The sequence below is a fragment of the Phyllostomus hastatus genome, unplaced genomic scaffold (genome assembly GCF_019186645.2).
Source record: "Phyllostomus hastatus isolate PE091 unplaced genomic scaffold, TTU_PhHast_1.1 phas_contig_137, whole genome shotgun sequence".
Taxonomy (NCBI): domain Eukaryota; kingdom Metazoa; phylum Chordata; class Mammalia; order Chiroptera; family Phyllostomidae; genus Phyllostomus; species Phyllostomus hastatus.
The window spans coordinates 15,445,981-15,471,893 of record NW_025333583.1 but is presented as its reverse complement, the minus strand read 5'-3'; the positions used below and the strand labels follow the sequence as shown (position 1 = coordinate 15,471,893).

Below are 25,913 nucleotides of genomic sequence, written 5' to 3'. Positions count from 1 at the left end.
TTTATTTTTGGACTGTCTAAACCTTTGTTTTGGTTAGGATTATGTACAGTCTTTATCTGTCTCTTGTTACATTTCTAAGAATTCTCTTCCCATAAAAGAAAAAAAAAGAGAAAAACTTCAATACTATTTTGGAACATATCAATTGCTATATATATATTCTAATATATTGAGAATATATTATTCATCAATCAAAATGCATTTTTTTGAAGTCTGAAAGATAGATACATAGATAGACAGATTGTATTGCTTTTGTATACCCAGGAAAAATAGCGGACCAGACACCACCTGGAAGGGTGGCCGTGGGTTTGATTTTACTGCCGCTGAGAGGTGAGCAGCCCGGGGAGCACCTAGCAGCCATCACTCCCTCTTCCTTCCCCACGCTCCTGAGACGAACCGACTCTTTCTGCTTCATTATACCAAGCCTTTCTCTCTCATTCCTCACACTTCACTGCTCCTTGGCACATTACATAAAGCATGTGCTTTGACTGTCAGGGGAGTCTGGAAATTCGTATCAGGGCAGATGAACAGAAAACTGGTGCTGCATTGCAGATTTGGTGGTTTCAGCCCGACCTGACTTGGCATCATGGTCCTGAGGGGGAAAGGACTCTGAACCAGGCGCTGGCTGCCAAGTCCCTCTGTGGCTCGTTTCACACAACACTTAGAAATGCAGTGCCAACCCAGCCAAGCTAAAAAGCAAAGAAAGAGGAACACCTATCTCCTAGGCTCTTCTTGTAACTTTGAACAAATATGCAAATGCTAGGTGGCTGTAAGGATGCATAAATGAGAGTGAGATGTCAGCTTTCACCGTTGATTTCAGCCTTACGCAAAACTTAGGAAGACATTAGGCAAAATGAGTAATAGGGGAGGAATCAAGATTCAGAGACAAATCATCTTTAATAGAGATGATTCAGCTTCAGCAGCCTGAAAATTAGACTCAATATTTTCGCTTCAAATTATCTATTTAGAAGCACAGGGTGAAGACTTTCTGGGGTGGGAGAACCTTGGATTCCTGCCTAAGAGACTCTAGCATGGCCAGTCCTCTGACTGAACTCCCAGCCTTCTCTTTTGCAAAGCAAGATACATTTGCCCAATCAGTCTCTCGTGGTTTCATTCATCTGGAGCACTGTGAAACATTTGAAAGGGTACATACTACAGGAGGGATTATCAGGAGTCCACCACCAGAGGTCCAGAGCTGATGTTGGTTTTATCCTCTCAACTGGACCTCTTCCTTTTTCGAGCACCCCAGGTCCCATGTTTATGTCTTGTTAATGACATTGATCATATCGAGCATTTTCCTGAGGTTACTCAGTACTTGTTTTAATCCCCATCCCTCGGCTGTGTTTTGAGGCAGTAGCTTTGCTTTCTTCATCTCCACGTTCCTTTTGGTGTATAAGACAGTGCTTGTTTTCTGTAGTAGGTGCCAGTAAATAGTTTTTGAATTGATATAAAGAAGAGAGGGTTAGTATCCACATTCTATTTTGAGAATGGAAATGACAGAAACAAAATGGGGCTACAAAAATATATCACAGTGTGAGTAATACACTTGTGGGGAAAGTTGTTAGAAGGGAATACTGAAGATAAAGAGGCACATTGAAGAACTAGGAGAGGAGGCTAGATTCCAAGTGAAGACCGTAGAACTGAGGACTCGGCCAGAAAGGAATTAAATGCAGGAACTCTGAGATATCATAGTGAAAAGAATGTCATGAAAGCTTTTAGTAGAAGACTTGATGTGGTCTGAAAATGGGATTGAAGGTTTGGAGTAATGAAAATGTATCTTTATTTTAAGGTAGAAGTAAGATATCCAATCAGAAATAAAAACCACTGAATTGGGAAGAATATGGAAAGTCAGGGTAAACAACCTAAGAGACACCTATAACCTAACAGCTAAGAAACACAGGAAAATGGAACAATTTTTCATGTTCATTCCTGCAAAATTGAGCCCAACATAACAGTGTGTCTCAGTAGAAAAATCCCACTGAAATATCCTGGGAACAGCACTCTAAAATGCATGTTCTTGTGGCCCCTTTGGCTATAAGGTAAGGAACACCTTACTGCTGTAGGTCAGGAGTCCAGAAATTTTATTTCTGACAAGTGGACAACTTAAATCTTAAAGTAAATGGATGTTCTAAGTCATAGACTTAATGATTTTTTCTTCTTTAAAGGGATGTGCCTATATTGTCTTGGGGAGATTGTAAATATCCTGTTTTTGAAGTTCAACCTGAATGAAATATCACCAATATCCTTTTTTCTCTACTTTTTCTTTAAGCCCATAAAACGATTTGAAAATAATAAGTTCTCAGATAGTAAATAGTATTTTTCTTTTTCTTTTTAAATGGTATTCCGTATCTTCCTAGAACTCGGGCTAGTTTTAAAGATTTTATTTATTTATTTTTAGAGGAAGAGGAAGGGAAGGAGAAAGACAGGGAGAGAAGCATTGATGTGTGATTACCTCTCACACGCCCCCTACTGGGGGACCTGACCTGGCCTGCAGCCCAGGCATGTGCCCTGACTGGTAATCAAACCAGTGATACTTGGGTTCACAGCCTATGCTCAATCCATTGAGCTACACCAGCCAGGGCTCAGTATTTTTCTTTTTTTCCTTAAGTATATTTTATTGATTATGCTATTACAGTTGTCCCAATTTTTCCCCTTTGCCCCCCTCTGCCTGGTACCCCGCTTCCCTCTAGCAATGCCCCCCTTAGTTTGTGTTCACGGGTCGTGCATGTAAGTTCTTCGGCTTTTCCATTTCCTATACTATTCTTAACCTCCCCCTGTCTATCTTGTTCCTACCAATTATGCTTCTTAATCTCTGCACCTTATCTCCCATTCTCTCTCTTCCCTCTCTCAGCTGATAACCCTCCAAATTATTTCCATATCTGTTATTCTTATCCTGTTCTGGTTGTTTGCTTTGTTTGTTAGCTTTTAGATTCAGTTGATAGTTGTGAATTTGTTGCTTTTTTAATGTTCATGGTTTTGATCTTCCTTTTCTTAAATAATTCCCTATAACATTTCATGTCATAATGACTTGGTGATGATGAACTCCTTTAACTTGATCTTACCTAGGAAGCACTTACCTGCCTTTGTATTCTAAATGATAGCCTTGCTGGATAGTAATCTAGGTTGTAGGTCCTTGCTTTTCATCACTTTGAATACTTCTTGTCAGTCCCTTCTCTCCTGCAAAGTTTCTTTTGAGAAATCAGCTGATAGTCTTATGGAAACTCCGTTGTAGGTAACTGTCTCCTTTTCTCTTGCCGCTTTTAAGAGTCTGTCCTTATCTTTAATCTTAAGTAATTTAATTATGATGTGTTTTGGTGTGCTCTTCCTTGGATCCAACTTCTCTGGGACCCTGGCTTCCTGGACTTGTATGTCTATTTCCTTTGCCAAATTAAGGAAGTTCTCTGTCATTATTTTTTCTTATTTGAAAGTTTTCAATTTCTTGCTCTTCCTCTTCTCTTTCTCGTGGCCCTATGATTCATATATTGGTACGTTTTAAAGATGTCTCTGAGGTTCCTAAACCTATCCTCATTTTTTTAATTCTTTTTTCTTCCTGCTGTTCTGATTAAATGGTTTTTCCTTTCTTGTGTTCCAAATTGTTGATTTGATTCTCAGTTTCATTCTGTCCTCCCCTGTTGATTCCCTCTAGATTTTTATTTCACTTAGTGTAACCTTCATTTCTTCCCTTATTTTTTTGCTATACTCAATGAATTCTTTGAGCATCCTGATCACCATTGTTTTGAACTCTGCGTCGAATTGGTTGGCTATCTCTATTTCATTTAGTCCTTTTTCTGGGGTTTTGTTCTGTTCTTTCATTTGGGCCATATTTCTTTGTCTTCTCAATTTAGCAGCCTCCCTGTGTTTGTTTCTGTGTATTAGGTAGAGCTGCGTTTACTCCCTGTCTTAGTAGTATGGCCTATGTAGAAAAGGCGGCTGTAAATTGTGTGGGGTGGAGCCTTAGATAATTGCTATGGCTGGGCAACCCACATCACATCCCTGTGGCTCTGTCTGTGGGGAGGGCTTAGAAAGGGGATACTGCTGCTGCCTGGCTTCTGGAGGTGTGCCCAGCACTTGCCCCATTTCCAGTCATTTCACCCACTTCCCATATGTGACTGGTGCCCTTCCAGCTGCTGCCCTAGTGGTGAATCCCAGAGTGGGTGGTTTTGCATATGTTCTGAGTTTGTGCAGGCCCTTTAAGTGGGGAAAATCCTGCAGCTTCTTCCACCGCCCCAACCCCCACTGTTTTTACAGCCATAGGTAATGGGGGTTTGTCTTCCCAGCACTGGAACCCTGAGCTGTGGGGTGTAGCCTGAGGCTGGGATCAGTTGCTCCCAAAGAACCCCTCCCAATTTTTATCCACCATGTGTGAATGTGGAACCATCCATTCCGCCGCACCTCTCCACACCATGCCACTTCTCCACCCATCTCCACGGCTCCACCCCTCCTACCCCTCTGGATGGATGTGGCTTCTTTAAATCCTTGGTTCTCAGACTTCTGTACAACTCAATTTTCTGGGTGTTTTTTTGTTTTGTTTTGTTTTGAGATTTGGTTGTAATTTTTTCTGTAGTTGTGTGAGGAGGCAAGTTATGTTTACCTATACCTCCATCTTGACCCATAAACAGCATTTTTCTATTGAATAACAGGACTATTTATTCATTAACTTTAGGAAAAAGAGTTTGATTTCCATTACATATACTTCTCTAGTTTCATTATTTCAAAAATGATAAAAGTTTCTTGTAATCTGTAATTTAGGTGCTTCTGTGTAAATTTTCTAATTGTAGTCATTAAGTATATATTTTTTGGGGAAAAAGGACGTCCTTGTTTTCCAAGAAGGAAAATAATAACAACAACAGCAATAAAAATAACTACTATTACTTCTATATGCAATTTAAAAAATGAACCAATTCATTGGATAATTTTTCTACCTGCTGCATTTTATATATTACTGTCTTTATCTTAAAGCCTAAAAACATTTTTCTTTAAAAATTAGCTGGGGTTTTTTTTCCTCATCATTTTAACAAATAGAGATTTGTGACTAAGCTTTGGAAAGATTGGAATAAGCCCACTCTCCTCAAAGCTATACCAGAACATAATGCTGACATAAGGAAAACTGCCTTTTTTCAAATTTTTTTTTTTTTTTTACTAACTTGGCCTACCTCACAAAGCATGTGAGATATTCACTCAAGGTCAGGTCTCACCCAGTTCAGATGTCTTGATTGCCTTAAGAATGGAAGCAGAGTTGAGTTTGAAGCAAGTACAGATGCCACTTTCAAAAGTCACATTTTATTTATTTATTTTTTAAGATTTTATTTCTTTATTTTTAGAGAGGGGAAGGGAGAAAGAGAGGAAGAGAAACATCAATGTGTGGTTGCCTCTTGTGCGCTTCCTGTGGGGGACCTGGCCTGCAACCCAGGCATGTGCCCTGATTGGGAATTGAACCGGCAACCCTTTGATTCACAGGCTGGCACTCAATCCACTGAGCAACACAGCCAGCCAGGGCAAAAGTCACATTTTAGAAGAGAATGTTCATTTAGTCAGGATAACAATGATCCCTGTCTTCACACAAATATCTGTTGTCTGGCCTAAGAGAAATACAGTGCTGGAAGTGCTTTGTGGGTCATGTTGCACTTGCGGGTAAGATCTGAACATGACATTGAAAATATTGCTCATGAACTTGGCCACTTGAGTGACACGGGCTTCCTTTCTGGGGGGATTCCATTGTTAAAGGATGAATTGAAGCTACTTTAGCTGATAATTTAGCATCTTAGGACTAAAATCACCAGATAAGGTTAAATTTAATTTTTTTAATGTGAAGGACTAAAATCCTCCCAAATTATGTTTAATTTTTTTAAGTAAACTTTACAAATATTGAGCATTTCTTCAATTCTAACTAGGAATGCTCGAGTCTCCCACTCCCTGAATAATGGTAAGATTCAGCTTCCATTATGTTCTCTGATGCAACTGGATGTGGAAAAAAACCATAAGAATTCAAAGTCTGTCAAAGTTTCAAAGTCAATGTTTCTTCACCAAGTCTGTAGAAAAATGGAAATTAACAAATATACTTTTTAGAAAACATTTTGGATAACCTATTTGATAAAAATGTTGAGGTGTTTCTTTTATTCTGTTCTGTGAAATTTTAAGCAAGATACTTCAACCAATATAATGACTGCATTGAAACCATACCTCACATCCTATAGCTCTTGATCACCTTCTTGTGAACTGTGGGACCATGCCCTTTCTGCCTCTGTGTTTTATGTTGCATCTCAGAATTATCTAAGAAAAACTGAGCAGAAGCCATAAAGTTTCCTGGTTTCATGAGAGTTCTTACATTTACAGCAAAACTTCTCTTGGGAAACAGACCCAAAGTGCAAGCTCAAATAAACATTTCTGAGGTGAAGCATTTCCATGAAAGTTGGGAAGGTGTGATTGATAAACTGGTAAAGGGAATGCAAATGAATCAGAAAAGCCAGGCTATTTTCTATTTTTCGTCCCAGGAATTGATCAACCTCTTCACGATCAGGGCTACCATATATGAAATATCAAAATGGTAATTTTGTTTAAAAAGAAGTACAAGTCCTGATTTAGACATTTTCTTTCTTTTCATATATTGTATAGTACATTAGATTTTCATAGCCGTATTTTACTAAGAAAATAAAACAAAAATTTTTGGAGTCTGATTTACCGTCTCGTGAAGTTCCATATAGCTCTTTCATAGGGTTGTGTCCTTCATGCCAATGATGCTCTGTGTTTGTAGATACACTATAGCTTATGGTTATAATAATATTTGCCTATCCAAGAACTTCCCTAAGCAAAATATGATGTAAATAGAACTGACCTTGGGCAACTTTCCGTTCGCTTCTAGAAACTCATTTCTTCATTTTCTTCAGGTTGTCAGCAGTTGTCTCAAGCTACCTCATATGCCTGCGGTCCCACCCGCCTCCCCATTGCCAAGTCCAGTTGCCTTGTTCAGTGTCAACCTGCCTACCTGTTAGATAGCATTCTGTTCTTACATTTTTCTCAGCTCTGCAGCTCCATCAGAACTGATTCACCTTTCTCTTTCTGTTGGGCTCTTGCAAACGGACAACCAGAGCTGTTAAAATAATGAGTTACAGTTCTATTCTTTCTGGATATGGTTTTAAGTATGATATAGATGGCACCCACAGTCTGTATTTCTCAAGACAGGCTTGGTAGCAGTAAGGGCCAGCACACAGGGAAGAGATATAAATTGAAACGTGCATGTGCCATTGAGTCAGTTCTGTCCTCAGCAGCCCTCTGATGATGTGATGTGTTCAAAACTCGATGCAGAAGACAATCCAATCTCTCACAAGTTTACAAGGAGTAGTACAATGGTAACGGTTTTGACAAGATGCAAAAATGAGCATTTCAGAGCTCTAAAACCACTATCAATTCCCTCTGCACCTTAATGATTGTATTCAATTTACTGATATTAAAGCACTTTGAAAATTTTAGGCAGCAAATTCCCTAAGAAATTTATCAAATTAAGATCAATAAAATATTACGATGTGACTTAATTAGTAAAAATGTTTAATATACAGGCTACAAACAATAATATATGCACACAATACTGTATTAGGAAAAAACCACCATCAGCAAAACCTTTAACTAGAATATGAAAATATAAAGCTCAACTATATTCACTTACTTATATATCTTTGGCTTAAATGTGTTTTTTTTTTCCTGTTTCCCAGCTGGCCCCTTAAAATTAGAAACAAATTCTTCTAGTAGGTACTCCTTCTGATTTGCACTTTGCTTTTCTAATTACTTTTGACTCCATTATATAGCATCCTTAACTTGTAGTACTCTCGCACTCATATCCATCTTAATTTTTTACATCTCCCCCCTTGACTAAATTTAAATGCCAGGCAGATTCTGTTCAGGCGCTAAAATTTTCATTTGAGTAAGAGTTGAGTTGTCAGTCTTAACAAATCCTGCCTTTGAGCACAGAGATTGAGGTGGGGAGAAAAAGAGTGAGGGAAGATTCTCCTGAAACCATACTCTTGGTACTGCTTACTGATCTTAGCTCCACCAGGTCGCAGTTGCATTTCAGAAGACCAAATGAGTGACTGGGGATGGTTCAGCCAAAATCTGCAACCATTAATAGAAAAATCCACCCCGGCTGGCGTAGCTCAGTGGATTGAGCGCGGGCTGCAAACCAAAGTGTCGCAGGTTCGATTCCCAGTCAGGGTACATGCCTGGGTTGCAGGACATGACCCCCAGCAACTGCACATTGATGTTTCTCTCTCTCTTTCTCCCCCCCCTTCCCCCTCTAAAAATAAATAAATAAAATCTTTACCAAAAAAAAGTATCATTAAAAAAAAAGAAAAATCCTAAAAAACAAAAATAGAACATGCCCTTCCATGAGACTGCCCCATTTCAGGCACACTTTAAATGTAGGATCAGCAAGTCTTGCCCAGCTTTGTATCCCCCGTAAGGACTAAGTAGAGTTCCACTGTCTACAGTGGGTTCAGTACCACATCGGCTAAATTTAAGTGCCCGCCAGAACTGAACTTTGTGCGGTCGTGATTCTTTCATCTTAAATGCATTGATCCCTGAATTTCCTCAACTGTATTTTCCCCCATAAACCAGAATTGTCCTTGTTTTAATCAGAAAGTCTTGAGAAAAACAATCTTTGGAAGAAAAGTTGGTAGGCAAAGATCGACAGCTGCAGTGTCGGCCTGGTCGACCCTTTGAGGTCAACTGGAGTTGGACAGGGCGGGGTTCGTCAACCCTGGCCTCTTGTCATTAATGCAAAAGTGCCAGGGAAACAGACACACACAAAAATGAAAATCCCCAACAATCTGCTCTTTTAAATTCCTTCTTCACCAGTTGATTACAGGAAATAGTTTCAGAGAAACCATTTACCCTCCAAATTAGGCATGGAACTTTTTCTTTTTTTCCCTGTTTTTATGAATTTATCCAGGGTTGTGTAGCAGACTGCGTCGAGCTGCACAGTGCTTTCCTTGTTGACGCGTTTCCATCAGCAGCAGCAATTAGCATCCGTTTCCTAGGCAACCATCCTGAACCCTACTGAGAAAAATGTTTTTTGTGACAGGAGCATTCTGTCTAAAATTGTTTTGTTTTCCGTCATTCCTCACTGTAAGGTAGGCTTGTCATTTCTTTGAACACAGCACTGTTATGCCTGTTATTCTTAAAAGCAGAAACATTCACTGGCTTTTATATTCTACACAGCTGAGTTTATTGTCAGTGTCTCTTACTTCTCTCTTAACAACCTGAAAGAAATCAACAAAAAATATGTTCTCAGGTTTATGCCAACTTGCGTGGGTTTCTTTGTTCACAGTGTGAGTGGTGAGTCTTTGCATGCTCAGTGTAATCACAGCTGGTCCTGATGAAGCTCCCGAGGGCGCACTTTCAGAACCGATCCTTTGCATACCAGCGTTGTCACGTATGGCTCAGAGGCAAGCTCACGTTTTCGGGGCCACTGAGAAAGTTTCAACTCCATTGCTTTTGTTATGACTCAACCAAGCAATGTTGATAGATTAATAGAACAAAATAACTAAACTGAAAGCATGGGCCAAAAAGCAGGCCTGAGACTGTCTTAAACTTTTGGATGTAATGGTACTGCAACCAGAAGAGCACAGCACTGGTGTGGCCCGAATCAGCACTGTAGAGAAACAGGAGCGCTGGGACAGTTACAAATGCTGATGCGTATGGTACAGCCAGAGAGTAACATTCACTATGTCGTCCTTGTTTAGATAACAAGAGGCACAAGCCTGATGTGCTGCCTGTTGGGCAGTGACCCAGCATTTGGACAAAAAAGTGATCAGTGGGAAAAATGATGGAATCATCTCAGTGTATGACAAAGACTTTGTCGACATGTTGTCAATCAGTGATTGTAGACTTAGATGTTAACAAGGCAGCAAAAGTGATTAAGACAATGTCATATAATTGAAATACACATTTGATTATATTATTTTAATTGTCACAACACATTAAAATATGAATGCCACTTTTCTTCTCCTTAACAGATGTAATATGAAGGTTAGGGAGATTGTCACTTGTGTGTGGCTAGTAAAAGATAAAAGCAGAATTTGATTCCAGGTTTTCTGACTCCAGAACCTACTATTGTATAAACTATCGGTGCTACACTGATATAAATCAAAGTGACACCCAAATGGGACAGTAAGTTGCTTTTATCCATTATTTTGTCAGTTTACTCCTCTCAAAAATGTATTATGGTATAGATTAAATAATGTTGACAGGAAATTAAAGTATCTAATGTAACAAGTTGTTTAATAACCTGGTATCAGAGTATGATGTTTATTCATTACTGAGGTGAAATGTAAGAACATTAGCATATTTGTTGTGTGTTATCAAGTAGGTTTCTGTAGATGAGAGATGTTTCAGTGTGTTTCTTACACCTATTCACCTCCTGTTCATATTTCTACCAATACATTTCCTTCCCCCATACAAAGAAAAACTATTATTTCTTACCAGAATTCATTGTATCTGCTGGGGACTGTGTTGATGCTGGTTTTAAATACTGACCCTATCTCTGTTGCCCAGAATAAGTTTCTAAGACAGACTTTACTTTTTACTCTCAGATGTTTATTTTTTACCTATCCTATTTTCTAGAGTGATGATCTATTATCATCTGTTCCCTGGCTTGTATCTTTAAATCCTTTATTTTCTGATGTTATAAGATGAATCTGTTTTAAGGAAGTTGCTTTTATTGTTTTCCTTTCAACCAATTTTTAGACAGATCGCTTACCAGATTATTTCCGAGTTACTGTTCATTTCACTGGGCGCCATGATTGAACAGCTATGTCCTGAGATGTTTTTATATTGCTCTCTCATAACCGTAATGACACTATGGATAAGTTAATATTCCAATACTAGTTATAAGGTTCTCACCGTAATGTGAAAACTGGTAGTTAATTACATTGAAATCCTGGCATTAACAAAATAGAGAATAAAGCACATATCACACACACTCTTTAAGACAACTTGAAACATACACTAAAAATGCCCACTTCCAGAAATCTTAGATGTTCCAAAGAAAGGTGACTGAGCCTTCCAGATTTCTAGTTTACAGTGAAAAGTGTCATGTTTTCGGCTGTGAAGTTCAGTGTTACCTTTCAATTGCCTATAACCTAACTTTCTAATTTGTGTGTAATCTAGATCCATCTTCACTCTTCTGAACAATTAGGTCCTGTTCATAATTCTACACATATAATGATTGGAAGAAAAAAATTTAAAAATAGAGTAGAAAATAGGAAAGGGAAAGATGAGGCAGAAATAGTAAGCAATGAAAAACTTAAAAAGTTCTCACGTTGCTAATTGTCGCCAGGAGTAGAGAGGGGTTTTCATGCCTTGTGGAGCCCTGGCGAGAAAACAGTCCTGAATTGGGACTCACTGGCAGAAAACTAGAGCAGATTGTGGCCCAGAAAATAAATAACAAAGACAGTACTTGCTTATCTCTAGCTTTATCTAGGGAAAAAAAGCGCTGTCCCTGGCATCAACATAGATAATGGTTATAGCTTAACTGTATTATCTTATGTTCATAGTAATAGCAGCCTAGTTGGGCTGGACCCTTAGTGTTTATCACAGTTACTCTTTCTTTGAAGTCGAAACACTAAGGTAGAAGACCCAGAAAAATGTATGACGGGGGAAATAGAGACACCTCAGTAAAGAGTTACCTAGAGGTCTTCTTTTTATTTGAGTTCCCTGGGTTGCCCGGACTGTTACATAATCATGTAGTTGAGTGCCCTCCAGCAACCTGTGGGACAGGTATCATAATTTCTACCTTATGGGTGAGGGATTGAAATTCCATGGGCTTGAGTACATTTCTTAGGATGACATAACTAGAAAGTAGTAGCAATGCTGAGTTTGTACCCACATTTCTCTAAAATTAAAGTTCCTTGTCTTCACCTAATGTACACGGTAAAAGACAGCACTCTCCCAGGTAGCTAGAAAAATTTAACTGTCAGATGGACAGTTGGACAGATGGAGACATTCATAAATAGTTGTACAATTAATGAAGAAATTATGTATATAATCGCATACACTATAACTTAAGTTTTCATTGTGATACATCTGATTTTGTTACTGTCTTCCTTATACCCTGTGTTTGGCATCTTTACTATTAGTTATTCCTGAACTTGACCCAAACCCAAAGTGAATTTGCTCCTGTCCCAGGAGCGACCTTGCTGATCAGGGCTCCTTGGGAAAAGCCCATCTCGCTTCAGGGAAGCTGCCATCTCTAGGCTGGTGATAGTACTTGCCCAGAGGACAGTTTTAAATTGACTGGACCAGTTGAACCCCCAGAATAAATACAGGCTCCTGTTTTTCTAGATTCACTGTAAAATTAATCTAAGACAATGTGGTATTTCCTATTCAAAAAGTTTCAACAATATTATTCTTCCCCCCAAAACTGAAAATGGTGTCATTAACTTGACTCCCACATAGCATGTTGGACTACTCTACAATAGCATTCTTAAAAATCTATTAAATTCTTTTAAAGAAAAGCATGATTAATTTTCCCAAGATTGGGTTAAATTATTTCCTTACAACTTGTGTCGAAATATATACAGATACAAAATTAGCTTATTCATAAGCTCTAATTCAACTGTGAAACCCAAACCCAGAAATTCATTTTTTCTGAAACAACAAAGCTAACAAAATTCAAATGTTCTACTGCTTCCCATCTATAATAAATGATATTATTTTTCTGAAAATAAATTTAACCTCTCAGAAAAAAAAGAAATGTGCTGGTTGACATTGCATTTTATTTAGGTTGGACATGTCCATACTGACGAGAGAAAATTAATGAGTCAATTTTCCCTTTACTTGTCTCCAGAATGTTTGCAAGTCTGTTCACACAGCACACCACAAGGTCCTTTGGCCTACACCCTGGGTGAATCCCTTTTTATTGTATTAATTTCACCTCTGTTGTCTTCTAATTAATTCTCCAAGGTGTTAGAAGTATTTTAAATATAACCCCAAACAAAATGCCTGAGATAATGTAGCATTGCTCAGTTAAAATTTGTTCACATAAGTCAGTAGATACTTGTATTATTTTGGTTGGATTATGTTCCCTATTTAAAAGATATAGTTCATGTTAAGAACTCTGAGATCCTGGAAAATTCATCACAAATGCACAAAAATCTGGAACCCCCATTTAAGGAATATATTTCTCAAATGCATCAAAAATTTAAAATAAGAATCCATTAAATGGTTATTTGGGGGGATTTGAGTTAACAAATATAGTAACAAGTGGGAATGATTTTCAAATTTGTGTAAAGATCATGAACAAAACCTCTCATGTTAATTTTCATTCTCTCAAAAAAAATTGTGTTAAGCATCCAGGCAAGGTGAAGATCAATGAGAGGAGCTTCAAGAATTGCAGCAAGGACAAGGAGACACTCCTTAGCTTGGGAAGCGTTATGTAGCAGGGCGCATGAGGCATGTACTCCAGCACAATCCCGTGCAAGGTGCGCCGAGTGCCATAGGGATGCTAAATCGTGCATGAGTGCCAAGAGGGAAGGCAGAAATGGTCCAAAAGACATAGATTCTGTACGGGTCCCAATTTCTCCATGCTTTCTCTACCTCTTCATTATATAATTTTCCATAAAATGCTGAGGTGCTAGAAGTCATAAAAATCACTGTATTGATTTTCGAATATCCGAATTTTAATGAAAATTATGCAAGTGAGGTAAATGATCTATTTCCGTGTTTAACATGGCCCACAAGATATATAGGTAGATAGGTAGGTTGGAAGGTAAGGGGGATAGAGAAAGAGATTCAAAATGTAGTCAGGGATAGCAGTTGTGTCCTTTAGGTAGATGAACAGGTATTTTCCTTGATTCATACTTTTAAACTTAGATAGATTCTAAGTGATTGTTCACCCAAAAAGCCTAGTTTTTGAGCTCTGTACTCTCCGGTGGGGTTAAGAAGACATTCCAGAGAACGCTAAATCTTAATGAACCAGGGAAAAGCAGGCAGATCTCCCCCAGTCTGCCTGTGAGTGGGCAAATTTCAATCATGAGCCAAGTAAAATTTCAATGAAATACTTATTCTAAAATTTTGACTAAAATTATGAGAACAAACCTCACCCCATCCTCCGCCCCCCCACCCCCTTGTCAAATTCAACTTGTTTCTATTCAGGGTGTGAGTGGGCTTATTTCCCAGTATGGTAGACATTTTTATATGAAAATAATGGGAAGTTAAATCCTGTGGAATTTATGTCTAACCTAGAATATATTCTTAATCTCAAAATGCTTATTTCATCTTTTGTTGATACATGGAACATCATATCTTGAGTGTTTTTCTGGCTAGGTTATATAAAATTAGCATCGATATGCTCCAGGAGATGCTACGTTAGTCCAAAAACTAGTCATCGGGAGTCTCACAGACTGATCGCCTTAAGGACGAAGCCCCCCTTCCTTAATGGAACTGCTGTGCTCACTAGGCGAGTGCGTATCCCAGGACCTGAAAGACCTTTAAGCATCTACTATCTAGAAAAGGAGCAGCTCTCGACCGTCTCATCTATCATCTCCATGTATTTCATTCAAACTTTATCTTCTCAGATTTTTCTGAATTGCTCTTGTTTATGCTGATCCTGAACAACACTCTTTAATCACAAATTCATATTTTGAGACATCTTTTTTTGGTTTTAAATCATGGTGTTTCTGCCAATCAGCATAGAAACTTATTTTAATGACACTTTCCTGGAGTATTCCTGGAGTAACAAAACTACAAAAGATACATTAAATCCAAAATGAATTCTCTCTTGTCTTTGAATTTGCTTCACTAGGTACAAAAAAAATTGAATTTTTTCTGTTTCTCTAAACAGCTTTTTAAAAATAAACTGCCATGCCTATTACTTATTTTCCTTTCATTCTGTGTTTGTTTGGCTTAGAATGCCAGTTCCTTTTATTTTTCTCTTTTTTTCTTTTTTCTCTTTATGGTTACAATATATGTATTTGTGTTTGATCTGCAATTCAGTACTCTTTGGGGAAGAAGACAAGAGGAAATGAAATTCTAATTGGCTGTATCATTTATTCTTCCTCTTTGCCACCTGTTTTGCATTCTCATCATTTTCTTTTCTGTTATTGCTATTTGTTACAGAGGAGGTGTCTGCAAGGATAGTTCAAGTAGTCACGGCTGAGGCTGTAGCGGTCCTGAAAGGCGAACAAGAGAAAGAAGCTCAGCATAAAGACCAGCCTGCAGCTCTGCCTTTAGGTAAATGAGAAACCACCTCAGATCAGCAGCTGTGTCTGCCACACCCCGACCGCAGGATCAAGTCCTCTGTTCAAAGATGGGCCGGGCGTGTCCCATGCTCCATCCTCACGTGTAACATTCATCAGAAACCCCTGTTGGGATGCACTGGGATAGTTTTCACCTCTCTCAACAGGGTCATTGTGGTCTTTGGGTCATCTTTAGGGTGATAAGCTTATAGTTAGACTTTGCTCCTAAATTACCCTTAATTTTCTTTTCCAGACCAGACAAGAATGTTATTATAAAAATAAAGCCAATGCATTTTGATGCCATGGCCCCCCCACTCATAAGGAAAATACACTAATAGTTTAATCAGAGATAATTGTTTCCCTTTGTGAGTTGTGGTTAATGGTTGTTGATACTACAGTCTTGTTTGGGTCTCCCAGAACCAGCTACATAAAACCTGTAGCCAGAGATCTATTAGAATCATCAGTGACTTTGCATTCCATGTAAGATACTGGTCTTTACTTGGTTCATTTAAGGGCACTGAGATGACATTTCTCTCCCTTGGTCACAAGTAAAATGCCTTCCAGGGCCAGACAAACAGGTAATGTAATGTTGCTTACCAAGGAAAACACTCTCAGCTCAGGGCCTGCTGCCCCTACTGTCTATCAACAAGTAGGTAGGTAGGTAGGTAGGTAGGTAATATACATACATGCTGAGACACAGGAAAAGAAACTCTCTTAGGTTCAACACACAGGTTTATTTCACAAGTACATAGGTATAATCCTTAGAAATTTTTTAAAGCCTAAAAATAGTACATACATTTTTTTCTCTTATAGTCTAATGAATCCTTAAGATTTGATTTGCCAATCAGTAAGCCCTCAGTTGTATATTAGAAATTAAGCAATAAAAAATTCTCCTTTCCCAGAATAATCATTTAAAATACTCTCATTATTTTTCGTAAAGTATTCTTGATTATCAATTATATTTCTCTCAAAACAGAGAAGGAAAAATTATCTAAAACATTGACCTTTTGTCTGTGCCTCACTTCTATTGTTTGAAGTAAAAGAAATGCCCACTTTTTCCTTTTTAATTTGAAACCTTAAAGTATGCCACATAAAGGTCAAGGAACTGAAGAGTCGCCTGTCATCCCAAAGCTGCCTCTACTAACTCCTTTATTTTGAAATAAAAATTTTCATAATTTTTAAAATAGATTTTACCACTGGCCTTGACTTCTATTTCCTTTTGAAATCCTTACCTTCATATGAGTGGTCATGAAGTATCTTGAATAGGAAACTTAGAGTTAACTGGGAATGAATTACATCTTTTAGAACCTGTCTCTTTGGTCCTCCTTCATGTATAAAGGCAAGGTCAGAAAATTACTCAGCTCCCACTGGTACTTGGTTTCTGTCTGAAGGTTGCTCTGGCGATGATAGCTTCATTTTTCTTTTCTGCAAGTATGTACAGATGGTGGGTTTCGATATTAGACTCAGTGGACAAAATGTTATTTAAAAAATGCGTTACCTAAAATAACTGTTGAATGATCAAGGTAACATTTGTTTCCAGATAAGAAATTGAACAATAAAGAATTCTAATATTTTTTCAGTCCATGTAGCCAAATCTAAACCAAAATGCCTGCCTGTGTGTGTTTCAGTATAGTAGATTAGGGCCAGCATGAAATATTTTATTAATTGAACAAGAGGACACAAATTATGGGATTACTGATAGAATTTTATCAAGCATCTCTAATTCATTTTTATGGAGAAGATAAAAGGATTATTTTAAAATATTAAATACTCTTCTTTCTTTTTAGGTTTTCAAAAATATATGACTCAGGCAATGGAGCTAAAAATAAGTCAAGTGCAGCTTACTATTGAACCTTCTCCTGAATTTCATAGAATTTCATAGAAATTTCCTGAATTTCTGCCTTTTTACAGATGGCAGAACTTCCTACATATCTATTTGCCTAATAAGATTGATTATCATATCTCATTGTTTCATTGTTTGATCTTTAGCAGCTGAAGAGACAGCTAATCTGCCTCCTTCTCCACCCCCATCACCAGCCTCAGAAAAGACCGTTGCCGGGGAGGAAGGTAAGGCCTGTTGGACCATTTCAGGTTTGTCTTGATAAATATCAATCCCTCGGTCCATAAGCACTGGACTTCAGTATGAGTTCATAAGCGACCCAGCTTGGGAGCTGTCTGTTTCAGATAGTCAAAAAGAAACCAAGACTTTATCATCAATTATCTATATAAATCAGAAGTAGAGGAATATGGTAAACAAAAACAGAGATATGTGCTTGATAAAGGATAAGATAACTTTTTGTTTAGATTGCTAGAATAACTACATACAACCAGTCTACTTAATGTAGAATATTTTGACAAAGAAGGTACAATTTTATCTTATAAGAGACTAAACAAAAATAAATTGATGAAATCAACACTTATGGAAGTGTTGTCAAGAATTGTCTCTTTTGTTGAGTATTGCATTGCTAAGGCCTTCCCCAGGACCTGAGCTGCTGCAAACTCTCAATACATATTAATGAATAAATGAAGAAGTTAATGAATGAATCTGATATAGAGAGCATTGAGCTGGAAGCTGAGATCATGGCGCCTTTCCTGCTGAGACCTGTTATTGTCCATGAGTCTATTTATGCGGTTACTCCACATGAAAAGCCATGTCAGCTTTTGAATGCCCCTTGATACAAACAGAGGGATGTCTTTGAAAAATATTCATTCAGAACCAGAGATGAATGGCACTATGTAAAAGCAAACTGTCATTGGTCCTTAGATCAGTTAGCGTTTGTATATTGTTTGAGTTACTGGAGGAGGCAAAGGAGAGATGCCTCTCACTTGTTTTAATACAGTTTTCATGCACTAAAATCAGAATTTTAACACTGTTCAGTTTTATTCGTTTATTTCTTCATTTATTTTTGTCTCTTCTAGAGATCTTTTTATGGTGTTAAAAACTGAAACATCGCAAAAGACTCACTGTCTTTTTATAATTTGTAATTAGGCTTATTTAAAATATTGTTTGATTTCCTAAATACAGATTCTCCTAAATTTTGTAATTTGTAATTAAATCCATTTAAATTATTATTTAATTTCCTAAATATGAACTTTCCTTAATTACTATAAATGATTAATAAACATAATTTACTTTTGTCACAGATTTATAATCCAAAAGTATTTTAGCAAGGTATTTCTTTCTTAAACTGAAGCCTTTTTTCAGATTTACTGCCTGAAATAATGTTAAACAAACCAGGTTACTTTGGTAAATACAAGAAAATTTGGGGACTATGATCAGTACATTTAATCAGTGTCATACAAGCCACTGATTATTAGTTAATTCCCTGAAAATGTCATTTGATCATTTAATTCATAGATTCGAACGATTCTTTTTTCCTCACGTTCATCCATTCATTGGGCATATTAATGGAGAGCCTACAATGTACCCAGTACTCTTCCCATTCTGGGTATTCATTAGTGACAAAATAGACATGATCCTTGTTTGTAAGGAGCTCACAGTCTAGCGGAGAACAGAAATCCAATAAATAAGCTTACACGTGATTTTGAATTGGATTAGCACTAGGAAGGAAAAGAACAAGATAAATCTATTTTTTATTGGATGGTAAGGGACAGCTAAGAAGCCGAGCCTAGAAGCTTGAGGAAGCATTGGTCAAGCAAAGCTGGAAGAAAGGGGCATTTGGGGCAGAGAGACCAGGATATGCACAGGCACTCAGGTGGGCAAGAGCATGTAGTTCTCTAGGAACTGAAGGAGTCACAAGGCTAATGGTGAGTGGGACCTGGGCGGAGTAGTGGAGAATTGGAGAGGAAGCAGCAGCCAGCCGCCTGGGCTCAGGGGCCTGGATTTCACTCTGAAGATACTTCGAGGACTTCCAGGTCAGCTGTACTTCCCTCCGGTAATGGAAAATGTTTCTGAGCCCCTACTTACAGCCTTTCCAGTGTCAGAGAATCCTCTTAACCAAGAGAGGGGTACGATGTTGATCCAAAGTCAGCCGGATATCAAGTAAAATACTCTTCTTATTCTTATATGGGGCCGAAACAGGAAGGGCATGAGGGTCCTCAGTCCATCTGGGAATTCACCCAGTCTGCCTTTTATTTGCGGGGAGGGGTGTTGTAGTGGAATATGGAAATATAATGAAAATATAAATAAAATATAGAATCACACTTATATTTGGGTAACTTAGGTGTCCCTTTCTAGAGAGTATAACCTTCCCTTATATTTCAGGATTGCTTTCTCCAGGCTGTTTCAGTATATTCCAAGAAAATGTCAGCTCACCACTTCCTGTCGAAAGCAATTCGAAGATATTTTTTTCTTAACATTTTTCAAACTTATATTCTCACTGAAGTTTTTTCAAAAAATTATTAAGTGATTATCTGTGAAGTCCTAATTATGTGTTTTTAAGAGGGTAACCATTTTTTGAGTTATATTGAAAACGTATGCATTTTACAAACTCTACTTCATTAATTTAAAAGACTAAGTAATATTCTCACCTTAAATATGTGAAAGACTTGTGGTCTAGACAGTCACACCATCCTTTCTATTTTATTTTTAGCCACTTGCAAAGCACATATAAACATCTTTTTAAGTTCATTTTATTAGGAAATAAATTAGTGACAAGTCACAAGACAGGATTCAGCTCCTTGATGTATCAAACCACATGGTTTCTAAAGGCCCAGCTGAAATCCAGTTAATGTGTCGTGCATGGCAGGCTCGGTGGAGACGGAACAGCTGGAGTATTTTTTTTCTAGAGACTTTTACCCTCCTGGACACACCCTCTAAGCACCTGTGTCCATCCCAACCCAACCCTCTTCTTACAAAATGTAAGACCTCTTGGGTTAATTGAGTTCAGTGATTTTGAGGATAGACTTACTTTTTTAAAATTCATTATCGAACATTTTAAATCCGCTCTTTTCCAGAGGGGAAGCAGGAAAGTGTCCATTTAAAATAAAGAGCTTAATTATTATCATCTATGAATATTTGTATATGATAATCAATGTAGTATTAATCATTCCCCAAGTAGTGCTTATTCTGGGAAATATTTAAAGGGATTTTGATGAAAAAATTAAACAAGTAGCACACTTAGGAAGGAAACCCAGGTATAGGAAACTAATACTATACTAGTTAGGATGTTTTCAAGTTAATTGTCTTCTTCTTGTGGGCCTAAGCATAATAGCTGTCATCTGGACTTGGAAGCTCATGCGAGAACAATGGACTCATCAGCAAACGGAACCAGGGCTCTTTCTGCCTTCTTAGGTTTGCTCCAGAACGTTAGAGTGGTTCTCTCCTGTGTCAGTGATGTGGCAACATTGTAATTGCTAATCTGAAAGCCATTTGCCCTCCATATCATCCTGGGACAGCAAACCCAGTTGGCAAACAGAGGAGTCCTCAGTCAAAAGCTTGTAGAACAGGCAGGACTTGGAGATGGCAGAGAACAGTACAGTGCACATGGAGCCAGCTGCCTCCAGCCACGGGCTGTGGGGCAGAAGTTATGATGCCAAGACAAAAACCACTGAGTCACAGATACCCCGTGAGACTCAGTCTCTCGTAAAAGGGACTATTCATTTGTTCCAAAGGGGGCTGACATACTGAGCTTGGGTTTTACATGACCAGCCTTACTTTAACCCAGCATAAATTTTCAAATGCTTTAAAAAAAAGAAAAAGTTTGTATGAAAGCAAGTTAGGGAAAATGTGTTCATCTACCGAAACTGTTTTTGAAGTTTAGCATTATAAAAAAGAGCTATGTAAAACCCCAACGTTCCTAAGGCTACCCTGTGCTTTAAAATAGCACATTATTACAATGAAATGGACTAGTTTGTGGCAAGTGTCTCCAAAAGCATGTGTACTTATAATAAAAGGAGGCATTCAATTCTGACCTTAAACAGCAAAATTAACTGTCATGAAATGAGGATACTTTTTCATAACTCTCTCCAGTCTAGCTTCGATGTGTCAAATGAAAGCAGAGAGCAGAGGTACATGATAATTTGCCTGACTGCACTGAAGGGTGCTAACATATATGGGGCCCAGCATTGTGCTTGGTGCCTCCTCAGACAGCTTCTCACTTAATCCTCCCAGCCACCCACAGAAAGAGATAATAATATTCACTTCTGCCCCTTGCCCTGGATACCGTGGCTATTGTATGCTCACCCAGAATTCAAAGCCAGACCTAAGCCCCTGCAGCCACAGCCCCACCGCATCCCTAAAGCTGTTTCTTATCTAGGTTCTTAGTGAGCGACTACAAAAACAAAGTGACCTTCCAATGAGAGGAGGTTTTTTAAATCTCTAATAAGCTATTGCACTAATTTCCATTTTTTAATTACTTCCAAATAAATAATTCATTTATTTAGAATTACCGTGTATCCCACCTCCATCACGTATGAACCAAGAGCACCTACCCTACACCATATTATAGCAAATGAGGATCTGTTGTCTTCTATCACCTTTGCTGGAACCACGTGCACTGTTTGGACTTAGCCGATCATGGTCCTCTACATATTACGTCCCCGGCACCTCTCTAGGACTTGAAAGTAGATGGACTTCAGGCTCACGGGTCCTGAACAGAGACTTGGAGTGCATACAGCTCATAGTACCAGCAGAGGGCTGGACTTTGCCAGGCATTCCTTTTGGAGTTGCCCAGCTTGGTTCTAGACAACTACTACAGAGAAGCTACTTTTTCCACTGCAGCCCTTAAAGTTATTGTTGCTTTTGTTGTTCTCTGACTACAAAGTTTTTAGAAAGAAAATGCTGTTTTTTTGAAATGTGAGAGAGCTAAAGCAAGACTGGGTTGTTTTCACATTTTGGCACTTTCAAAAAGAGCAACAGCAATAAGAAAGGGAGGTCAGCATCTTCAAAAGGTTTGAACCAGTCCAAGGAGTAGTGCCTTTAAACTACCAGGCTCAGCTTGAAGTTCTTCCATTTTACTCTGCAGTCTGCTCTACTCCCCAGAAAACAAACGCTGCGAAGCAGAGAGGTGACTATGCCATTTCTGTTTGTTTGTCGTCCTGACCATCTGGTGAAACTTTTGGAAGTTTTAGAGGTAACTTATTACAGCCTTGGAGAGTCACTGGAGGAATGTGAATGGCTGGGACACGTGACAGGCCCAGGCCTTCTGATTCAGCCAGGGTGGTAGGCCAGATTAGAGCCAGTTATCTGCTCGGCTGACAAATCGTGCCGCGTTCAACTAAGAATATCAGATACAATTTTAGGCTTCTGCCCTCCCATGATATAATAAGCATCATGGATGAGAAAGTTCTGAGCCCCCACCCAGAAACAACTTCCACGGCACCACCAGTCAATAGTGTGCTCAAAAAATTAAAAGTATTCTCGCTACCAAATGTTATTTTGGTATCCTTATGATTTCAGACTTATTTCTAGTTGCCGGCCCTTGGTGGCTGAAAATAAGTTACTGCCTTAAAAATATAGTGCATTTTCAAATTAATGCTCTAATCCTGTCTGCTTAAATTTAGCAATAGAAAGTATACAGAGTTTGTTGTTATTGAGAATTATGAAACTTTTTAAACTTACCCTCTAGGTCAGTAAATAATAGTCGTTAGCAAACTTGGTAGCCTGACACCCAGGTCTGAGATGTAGTGTCTGCTGCACCTCAGAGCCACACAGTGCTCATCATCATCGTCCTTGAAGCTCATGAAAATATACAGGAACCCAAATGTGAAACAGGCTAATTAATCTACACTTATGTGTCTAAGGAAGTCTATTTAAATAATGCTGTTTCTAAGCCAAGACACAGGAGAGGACAGGAATGGGAGCAGTTCCTTTAGCTTTTCAATGAGAAATATGCAGTGAGGGTGTTGAAATAGAAGAACGGCCAAGAGCCAGCAGTACAAGTAAAAACTGTGCCAAATAAAGGCTTGATGAATCGGAAGTCAACTCTGCAGAAATTCTCAGCTAATTGTGTTTCTGTGGAGCTTTCAGAAGAGAAGCAAAACACACGAAAACCAGTTTATAATACGAGGGACTTTCTAAAAACCATGTACTCTCACAGACATGCAAATGAGAACCCATGTTGCAGAGGACTCCCCTGGGACTTAGCAATCAAAGAGGGAGTTTTGCCAACTGCACGTCTCTTAGCAAAGCAGGAAAAAAAAATAGCACATTTTTTAACAATTACTTTTCAATTAAAATCATTAACTAAAAATTAAATTAACCAAAATGCTAATAACTATGTGAGCATCCTAGATATTTAAGGTTGTGCTTCAAACAGGATATTCCCCCCAATCATACAGGCATCAGATCTTAACAACCTCCAGTTTTTTTTTAAACTTACAAGTATATTGATGTAAGCACAAGAGGAATCAATCCACTTAAAAGAACTTCTTCCAGAGGATGCATCTGTTTTGTAATACTTCATTTCCATGCCAATGTTTCCATGGTTATTCTGACTTGTGTGAGGGAAGTGTGTAGATAACATCTGTTATGCACTAGGAGCGTCAGTGCATTTGATTCATTAGATCAATGACAAAATTACTTAAGGGATTGTTTAAATTCAGTGGCTACCGAAGCATGAAACATTCAGTGTCTCCCATCCTCCATCAGCTTGGTCTTGCTAATTCTGCTGCATTTTGCTGTGCTGCTTCTGTGGCCCTTTGTGTCCTTGTGCAGGTGTTGTCTGTCTGTCTGATCTTGTGTCTGTCTTGTCCAGTTCTCCCTGCAGTTTCTTCCTGTGTGTCTGTTTGTAGATGAAGGGGCTCAGGATCAAGTGGGTCCTCTACACAGGTTCCCCAGCCACGAACCTGCCACCAGCGGGAAGAGGCGTAGACTCCTAGCCCCCTCCATCTCGGTGTCTGTGCCTGATGATGACCCTTCCAATTCCGATGAGGAGTACTATGAGCATCCTTTGTTCAGCTCACAATGGACTACCTCTAGTGTGCTCCCCAGTGCCCCAGCGCAGAGTGCAGAGGCCCACTTAGGCCAGGAGAAAGGTGAACCGAGCATGGTCCCCTTTTGCCCCTGCTCCCAGCCTGCAGCTTTGACCCCATGCATCATACTAAGTGTGCCTTCATATGTGTGGTGGGAGGGCAGGAGCCTGTTTTTTCCATATGAATGTGAAGTCCCTATATAGCTTATATCCATCCAAATGCCTCAGCAATTTTTATAAAAGAAGCATTATTTGACGCATGCGAGAACTTCCTTTTTCTGTATTATTACTTCTGAAAAGGAAGCCAGAAAAGGGAGGTAGAAAGGGAGGATCCAAAAAAAAGTCGAGTTAAAGTGTGACTCCTTTCTGCTCCTTGCAAATAAATCAGTCAGGGAAGAATGTATTCTCATATCCAAACAAAAGAAGATGACCCTGAATATAATTGTTCTTCCTTGCATACATAGCACTAGGACCAGACATAAGTGGAATTAGTTACCTTTTCAGTGCCATCAGAGCTTTTTAAGAGAAAAAGTTCTGTTTAGGGCAGAATAAATGTTATGGAATAAATGTATTTGTCCAAATCATTTTTTTTTATCCACAGAAACTATAGAGGCTCTTCCAGGTGACCAAATCTGGGTTCAGATCAGTAGAACTGGGCTAAGGGAAAGGAAGGATCCCTTTGGCGTTCCAGCCTTATGAAGATAGGAGGCCCTAGTTTATGATAGGCTGTGATGAGCAGTGAGCTGCAGTGTTTCTCATTCTAACTAGGTAGTTTTGTAAAGGAAAAAAGTTAGAGCTAAAGAGATTATTTTCACCTAGGCAAAAATAACTTGCTTAAGTGAAGAATTCGTTTTGTATGGGACATTTCTTAATGTACGGTTAAGTAGTTCTGAGACAATGGGGAATAATCTGCCCATGTTCATGATAATGAACTTCTTCCAGGGTCTTTTGGAAAACAAAGAGCACCAATGACTGAGACACTCTGAAAGAGAAATACAACCTATATGGAGTGAAATTAAGTTCTTCTCATAGTGTGAACTTAAAACAAGAAAAAGACGTGAATTCTTGAATAAGGAACAGGTGTAGTGGAAACAAACATGATTTATGCAAAATGACAAAAGGGAAGGCTAAAAAGTTACATGAATTTGGAAAACATGTAAATTAACTTGATTAGGCTTTATCCAACAGGGTGACATAAGTAAAGCAGCCATAAGTCTCTTAGCTGTAATCAAAATCTCTTAATCTATGGCACTATAAAAAATTGCCTTAATAAATTAGAATTAGAATTTATAAAATGTTACTTACATAACTAAATTACAAAAATGAAAATGCCTGAGTACTAAGTGTGCGGAAACAGATGAAGTGATTCTCTCCCCACGCCAATTCCAAAGGTTTTAATATTTCTCAGAAAAGAAAATTTCTTTTCCATCCATTCTCACAGGGCCATTTAAACCATGTGTAATTGTTTTAGAGGAACTTTATAACAATCTTTCATTTGCAAAAGACAAACAGCTTTTATCTAATTCCTCTAATTTCTTAATTGATAAAATCAAATTTATTTTACTGGCGTTTGACGTGTAGAATCAGCATAATTCATGGCCTTCATTAGTTTGGTCTTACATTTTAATTATTAACATGTTTGCATGTGATATGCATCTTTGGGGAAAATATTTTGGCAGTTTGGCTGCCACTCAGTTATCATTCCTTGGTGGTTTTATGGGTTTTTTTGGTTTTTGTTGTTTTTTTTTTTTTTTTGAATGGCAGAAACAAGACTCTGTAGACAGCATGGACATTTTCTTTCTTGTCCAGTGTTAAAGAG

General features: G+C 38.4%; 1 protein-coding gene across 33 annotated transcripts in view; it reads left to right on the top strand.

The window, feature by feature from the left end:
* Positions 1–25,913, top strand: part of MAP2 (microtubule associated protein 2) — a 256,717-nt gene that overhangs the window by 195,506 nt on the left and 35,298 nt on the right. For 32 of the 33 annotated variants that reach the window (XM_045851902.1, XM_045852078.1, XM_045852043.1 and 29 more), the window contains 2 exons: positions 15,103–15,216; positions 17,211–17,288. In XM_045851902.1, coding sequence (XP_045707858.1) covers positions 15,103–15,216; positions 17,211–17,288 — 192 coding nt within the window. Of the gene's footprint in view, positions 1–15,102; positions 15,217–17,210; positions 17,289–24,147; positions 24,159–25,913 lie in introns of those variants that run through there. The other variant, XM_045851996.1, reaches the window with a different exon arrangement.